At 38.0% G+C, this 8,414-nt stretch overlaps 1 protein-coding gene across 1 annotated transcript; it reads right to left on the reverse strand.

Annotated features, from left to right (window-relative positions):
* Window positions 1–5,456: 5,456 nt before the first annotated feature.
* On the reverse strand, window positions 5,457–5,948 carry LOC115227448. Its single transcript, XM_029798276.1, has one exon. It carries the CDS (start codon window positions 5,946–5,948, stop codon window positions 5,457–5,459), a length of 492 nt encoding a protein of 163 aa, XP_029654136.1.
* Window positions 5,949–8,414: the final 2,466 nt, after the last annotated feature.

Consider the following 8,414-nt stretch of genomic DNA (forward strand, 5'->3'; position numbering starts at 1 on the left):
TTTTGTCCACCGAGACCTTGAGGCGGACTAATAAGCCTTGTATCTCTTAAATACAATATCTATTACGACGACTATTATCGGTGTCATCTACACCACTGTTACATCATCGTGTACAGGTATTGTGTGTGTATATGTGTGTGTGTGTGTGCGCGCGCACACGTGTGTACATATATGTGTGTATGTACGTTTGTATATATGTATGTGTGTATGTAAGAGGGAATATCAAAAAAGACAAGGAACCTAATAAAGGAAACTGACAATTAACATGTGAATTCTCTCGTCAGCTTTGGACACTGAAATGAGCGTAGTTTTGGTGCATTTGAAATCGGAATGATTTAATTCGACTGTACTACTCTTCTATTTGTGCCAGTGACTATAACTATCACTAGTTGATGGATATTACCAGAAAAGTGACCCAGACAACATACCAATAACTTGATTTGAAACACTATCTCGAAATTGAAGTTTCTACATTGTAGATGAACCATTTAAGCTGTAAAAATAATTTTAGATTTAAATATATTTATGAAGTGTCAAAATTTTCGTTGTACCTTTGCTACCCAATCACTAACGCAGTCCAATGGCAGCTGCTTTAGAAGTCAATGATTGACCAGTTCTTATAGTCCTAAGGTGTTTGCTAGGGTGTCCGGTAAAATTTAGAGACATGAGTGTTTGTTGTATTCATATAGAATCCTAGAGGACACCAGCTGAAAGGTCACAAGATAAGAGGTGGGGGCTGAAAAGCTCCTGGCTCTGGGCAAAAGAATATTCAGGAGGATCAGTTAATTATGATTTTATCCAACATATTTCCCTCACAGATTCACACACTTACTGCAGCGGTCTTTCGATTTTTGACTAAGCCCTAAAAAACAACTCAGAAGGTTTGGCCTCTAGAAAGGCCTTTCAGGATAGCCTTAGAGCCAGCTTTTTCAACGCTCCCTCGTATGTTCCTACACGTGCCCTGCCAGAATTCTTTCTCTTACTTCGTTTATATACATATATATATATATATATATATATATATGTGTGTGTGTGTGTGTGTGTGTGTGTGTGTGTGTGTATATATTATATATTGTATATATACATACACATATGTATGTATGTATTTATTTATTTATTAGGCAATAAAAAAGAACCAACATGGGTCTGACAAGTTTCTCAAATGTATTAATTTTACACTTAAAAGAAGGGAATGAGACTTGTTGTTACGAACACCAGTCCTTCGTCACAAAATACCACAGATTTGCTTGTCAGTTGCTTGACCTTAACCAGTTGAGCATGTCCCTTAGTGGCTGACGATATGTGCATCTCTGATCACGAGTAGATGTAGTTGGGGAGCATCATAGCCATGTGTTGAGAGGGATTCTTTGGGGATTGAATAATTCACCTGTGGAAACATGGGTGTTTCGTTTAACATCCTTAAACAACCCTTATTCAGGGACCTTTTGAGCGGGATGGGCTTCTCGACCAGAAGAAAATACTAACTGGGCCCCACCTGCCTGGTCATGTACTGTTTATCTTGATATGAGTTCACCATGTCGCGCACATATGGTTGTGATGCATGTGCCTGGTGGACCCTTATCAGACAGGTTGTTATGATGCGTATACTGGGCTTCGTATATTGTATTCCAGTGTCACTTTGATGGCATGCACTGTTCTCTCACTCAATAATAATAATAATATCGAAGAATACCTTAGGAATAAGAACCCAGGTTCAAAATTTTCCCAAGACACCTGATGAAGGCTGGAAGGTATATCAGCCGAAACGTTGTGTTAACAACAAACAAGATGAGGGCAAATATCCGTCAAATGTAAATAATGTAAATAATGTACCAACTTTAATACACTGACGTGTATAATATTATATAATATACTAGTGTGTATATAAAATATTGATGTGTATTATATTTATGTGTTGTATGTAATATATTTGTGTGTATTGTGGAATATAACGCATTATATACACGTGCGTTGGTGTGTATTGTGGAATATAATATAAAAGTAGTGGACATTAATGAGCACAGAAAGGAATTCATGTGAAACAGAGACGAAGGAACGGTTTCAATTCCGAGTTCAAACCATTTTATTTAAGTTGCGCTTCTAATGAATTTGGGGATAGTTAGGAATTTTACAACTAGGAGTCATCCAACCCTGAAATATAGGGGCTTTGTGTATCTTGTCAAAAGAAATTCGAGATAGAATGCGTGATTGCGCATGTGCATGTATCTGGGCCTATTAGTTTATGTGTATCACAAATATGTGTGTGTGTTTGTACATGTGCATGCGCCTATCTATGTGTCTTTCTGTATGTGTGTGCGTGTGGCCGAGTGCGCATTTAATTGTAAGGACCAAATTCGTTTCATGCTCTTCGGCCAGGTTTATGGGATTCATTTTACCCCTTTCTCTCTCTCTTTCTCACTTTCTCACTCTCTCTCGCTCTCTTTCTCTCTTTCTCTCTTTCTCTCTCTCTCTTTCCATATATATATATATACACACACACATGCATGTGTGTCAACGTGAACCTGTATACATACGCACATGTATAGTTTTCTTTGTTTCTCTTCCTCACCCATTATGTATGGGTACGTGTGTGTGTGTGTTGTGTGTGTGTGTGTGTGTGTCGTTCTAACCGTTAGGCTATGTATGATCTGAAGTCCTTGTGATTAAAGCCTGATCAATGATCACCGTTGCCTTGGTTACAAGAACAATTACAATTACGACGTCGTTGGTTCCTCCCTAAGGAATTCGACGACCAACTTCAGAAGAAGAATCACCTGTTTCTCAGCACGCACGCGCACACACACACATGAACACACAAACATATACACACATGCACGCACAAGCATGTACACACACACACATACAAACACGTACACACACAAACATACACGCACATACACACACAAACACACTCACACACGCATACATACACTCACGCACAAACGCACACACACACGCACAAACACACACACACAAACATACACATATGCAGACACAAACACACACACTCACAAAAACACACACTCACACACACAAATATACACACATACACACACAAACACAAACACACACACACATGCATGCACACACTCACGCATACACACATACACACATATTGCATGCAAACATAACATTACGTGCATACACTTATATGTTACAAGTAAACACACTCACACACAAACGTGCATAACTTTACACAAGCATACACTCATCATATATAAATACGCATATACACATAATACATCATACATACACATAATACACACGCACGTTTTACACACAAACATACACGTGCACACATATATATATCATTCATACGCACACTAACACACACGTACACACATAAACATATATTCCTTACATAGACCCACGAAGTCATCACATTTGAACACACACATTCTTACATATTTACACCCACACATACATACATACACACATATACACATGCATACATATCGCATACGCATACATAAAACAGATTCACATGCGCACATCATATAACACTTTTACACAAACATACACATACATAACGTTAAATACAAACACACACACATCACATATTTACACACACGCACACACACACGTACTTAAAATACACATATTCTTATACAGATATCACACTTATAACACACACACAAACTCACACACTCATATCACACACACACGCATATATATATAATATATATCACATACACACACATATCCTACATACACATGCATACAGTTTTATTCTACACACGTTCATACAGTCACACTTACACGCTCACATTTACGCATTCACACATACACACACATACACACACTCACTGAAACGCTGATATACTCAAGGAATGCGTGGAGAGGCATTTACAGAGATGATGGGATCGTGGTAAGAGACGGAGGGAAACGAGAGGCGGAGGAAGAGAGTAGTATGGAGGGAGAGATAGAAGAGGTAGAGAGAGTGAGGAAGGGGGGAGAGATGGCAGATATTTGACAGGGAACAAATGGGTCCATAAATGAGGGATTGATTCCTGTAGTCATAAATACCGATTACTTAATAATGTGTTCGATCCCTAGGGACAGGCTTTTTAATAACATTACGTCGAATAATGTATCGATCAATTACCTCACGGTAAACCTTCAACACTTGAACACTGTTCGACTTGGAGGAACACTGGATATGTGTGTGTATGTGTGTATGCGCGTGTGCATGTGTGTGCGTGCGTGTGTGTGTACATTTGCACATACACGTATACATATAGTGAAAGAGAAAGACGGAGAATAGAGAGTGTGTGTTCAATATAGTAATATATGGTGTATATACACATACACAACCACACATTCACACACATATGTGTATATATATATATATATATACATAAACGTTTATGTCTATATATCTGTCTATCTATATATGTATATATATATGTGTGTGTACGTGTGTATATATATATATATATGTATGTGTGTGTATATATATATATATATGTGTGTGTATGTATATATATATATATACATGCATACACAATCACACGCATATATATATATATATACACATATACACGCACATAAACACTTATATACGTGTGTGTTGATATACACAGACACACGGACACACGGACACACGGACACACACACACACGGACGCAGATGTTTGGCTAATTGTTTGGAAACCTTTACAGATCAAACGAAAATCAATCAAGGTTATAAGAGAACATCATATTGAAAATTAAAAGTGGTTAATTATTTAACTTGTTAAATTATAGAAGCACTGTTTGAGAGTCATCATCCAGATAACATATTTACTGGCTGCGATTGTCACTGGAAACAATTAACTCCTTCCTTCCTTCCTTCCTTCCTTCCTTCCTTCCTTCCTTCTTTCATTCTTTCCTTTCTTCTTTTCCGTCTTCCTTATCTTTCTTTCTTGGCATCTTTCTCTATTAATCTTTCTCGTTAGCTTTCCATTTATTATTATCTCCCCTTTTCTTCTCCCTCTCCTCTGTTTTGTTCTATTATCTTCAATAACAATTATGACCCTCGACCTTTGACCTTCGGCCTTCATCCCCCCCCCCATCTCACAATAAGCCATGACTGCAACCTGGAACGGAGGTCAATATTTACAAAGTCTAAGGCGGCGAGCTGACAAAAACTGTTAGCACACCGGGCAAAATGGTTGGCGGTATTCCGTCCGTCATCTCTTTCTGAGTTCAAATTCCGCCGAGGTAGACTTTGCCTTTCATCCTTTCGGGGTCGAAAAATTAAGTATCAGTTGCGTACTGGGGTCGATCTAATCGATTAATCCCCCCCCCATCACTTTTTTCTTTGATTGCTTCTGAGAGGCGTTTCAGTAGCTGAAAATAATACAGCCCTGTCACGGTGTGACCCTTTTCAAGGAAATCGATCAGCAAGACACCTCGAGAATCTCAAACGGCGGACGCCATGACCATGCCAGCTGAAGGAATTACCCTGGCCTTCTTTTAGGTAGAAGGTTTGTGCTTCCACTGCTTTGATTGTTCTTTGGTTTCAGGCTCGTAGTAATGAACCCAACTTTCGTCCATAGTAATAAAACGAGCAAGAAAATTCTCTTCATCGGTTTCAAACAGTTCCAGAATGCTCGTGGACAAAGCGCACCTGGTGCGTTTCTGCTCAGGAGTCAAAAGGCGGGGGACCCGCCTAGCAGAAACCTTTGAGAACCCATGTTCTTTTGTCACAATGTTATCTGCTCTTTCATTTGAGATGCCCAGTCTCTCGGCTATCTGACAACATGATTTTCGGCGATCTTGCTCTACAAAGAGCAAGGTCAGGGTTGCCCTTGGCGGTTGCAGTTGGAGGTCTCCTGGTATGGGATCATCTTCCAAACTCTCCCTGCCACGCTGGAATTCATTTACCCAGCGTTTGACTGTTGCACATGAAGGAGCATTCTCTGTTAAGTTTCTCACCATATCTTTATGAATTTCTGATGGAGTCATGCCTTTTAAATGAAGGAACTTTATGACAGCATGATACTCAGTTTTCTCGATTTTATTTTTTGTAACCTCGACCCTTTTTTGTTCAAAAATTTGCGACAAAAAATTTAAAATATCACAATCATGAAAATGAGCAAGAATACTCTGAAAAGACTGTAGTTACCAGAAAAAATTGTTTCAGCTATCTAGCAGCCCCGTTTCTAGGTTAGGCTCAAAACTTTTCATACACCCCTCGTGTATATATATATATATACATACGACGGGCTTCTTTTTGTTTCCGTCTTCTAAATCCACTCACAAGGCTTTGGTCGGCCCGAGGCTATATGGAAGACACTTGCCCAAGGTGCGACGCAGTGGGACTGAACCCGGAAAAATGTAGTTGGTAAGCAAGCTATTTATCACAGAGCCACTCCTGCGCCCCCCCCCCATATAAATATATATATATATATATATATATATATATATATATAAAAAAGGAAAATACGCACCTGTAAGTTTGCGTATTTTCCTTTTTTAATTTCTTATATACATTACAAATCACCACGTGGGGATAATCGAAATTCCTCTTTTCTGTTACTACTATATATATATGGCGAGTACGGTGACAGTATAAATATATATATATATGTGTGTCGTATACGGTGACAGTATATATATATATGTGTGTGTGTGTGTGTGTGTGTATTAACTCACATCTCTTTAACATATATACATTTTTGCGGGAGGAGTGTATGTAAACATGAATATATACATATATATATGTATGTTTATATATACATATATATCTATGTATCTGTATGTGTGTGTGTATTTATACATATACATATATGCGTGTGCATATATATATATATATCGAGACAAACTCATATGTATATCTATTATACGTATGATCAGGTAGTTAGATATTAATGTAGATATCAATAATGCTAAATAAAGACAAAACTATGGTTGTAGGAGAGAAAGAACGGGGAGAGGGGGATGTTCGATGGTTAATCGATAATCTTTCAAATTCGTTGAGCATAAAATTGGATTCATCCCAGTGTGGTAGAAGAAAATATATATATATAAAAAAAAAAACGACTTTTTCTTTTTCTCCTTTTTCAAAACACACACACACACACACACACACACACACACAACACTTACATGAGCACCATACACAGACATTCATACAAACACATTCATACACTCACACATACAACTCACACATACAAACACACACATGCGCACATACACACACCTACATAAACGCACAGACACAATCTCTCTTTAGCCATTATTTTCCAAGGTGTTACATTAATTTTCTCTGAATATTTTCCATTTTTCCTATTTATTCGTTGTTATTTCTTTATTTTCTTTTATATGTGATTTGATTTCTCTTCTTATTATTCCATATTCTTTCAGTTACATATATACACACCAATACATACAAGGTGTATGTATATAAGTGTGTATATGTACGTGTATTGTATCTTTTTTTTCTTTCTCGTGATTCAAATTCAATATCAAAATCATATTTTTGCTGTCGTCTTCAGTACAGTTGTTATGTTTATATTCTTGTTTTTGTTGTTGATGCTGTTGTTATTATTGTTATTGCATTTGTTTTTGTTGTGACTGATGATAAATGAAATCAACTGTGATTGATTTTGAAAATATAAGAATAAAACTAAGAACATTGAAACAAAGTCAAGACAAAAGCAAGATGGTTGCTTCCTTCTCTCGCCCTCTTTGCCTCTCCCACTCTCTCTATGACGGCTTTCCGTTCTTTATCATTTTAAAAGTATACTGACTATATTTTGCTAACATGTCTGAGAATATTATATACTCACCGTTTTCTCTCTTCTCTATATGTATTGGGAGAGACGTGCGGGGAATCTTTCATATGTTTTGTTATATGATAACTGAACAGTATGGTGTCGGTTTTAGAAATAAGGAGACGGTTTAAAGCATCGACTAATATTAATGTGGATGGAGTATAATATTAAAGGAAACCCCCGGACATTATTCTCTTGGTTGCTAGGACTCATATTGTGTCCCGGGATTTGAAAGTCTTTCATTTAAAATATCCACGTTTTAATCTACTAATAGCACGGTATTGCTTTAATTATTAAACTCATTTACAGGTGGAGGCGCAATGGCCCAGTGGTTAGAGCAGCGGACTCGCGTTCGTAGGATCGCGGTTTCGATTCCCAGCCCGGGCGTTGTGAGTGTTTATTGAGCGAAAACACCTAAAGCTTCACGAGGCTCCGGCAGGGGATGGTGGTGATCCCTGCTGTACTCTTTCACCACAACTTTCTCTCACTCTTACTTCCTGTTTCTGTTGTACCTGTATTTCAAAGGGCCGGCCTTGTCACTCTCTGTGTCACGCTGAACTACGTTAAGGGTACACGTGTCTGTGGAGTGCTCAGCCACTTACACGTTAATTTCACAAGCAGGCTGTTCCGTTGATTCGGATCAACCGGAACCCTC

Source organism: Octopus sinensis, unplaced genomic scaffold (assembly GCF_006345805.1).
Source record: "Octopus sinensis unplaced genomic scaffold, ASM634580v1 Contig03293, whole genome shotgun sequence".
Classification (NCBI taxonomy): Eukaryota; Metazoa; Mollusca; class Cephalopoda; order Octopoda; family Octopodidae; genus Octopus; species Octopus sinensis.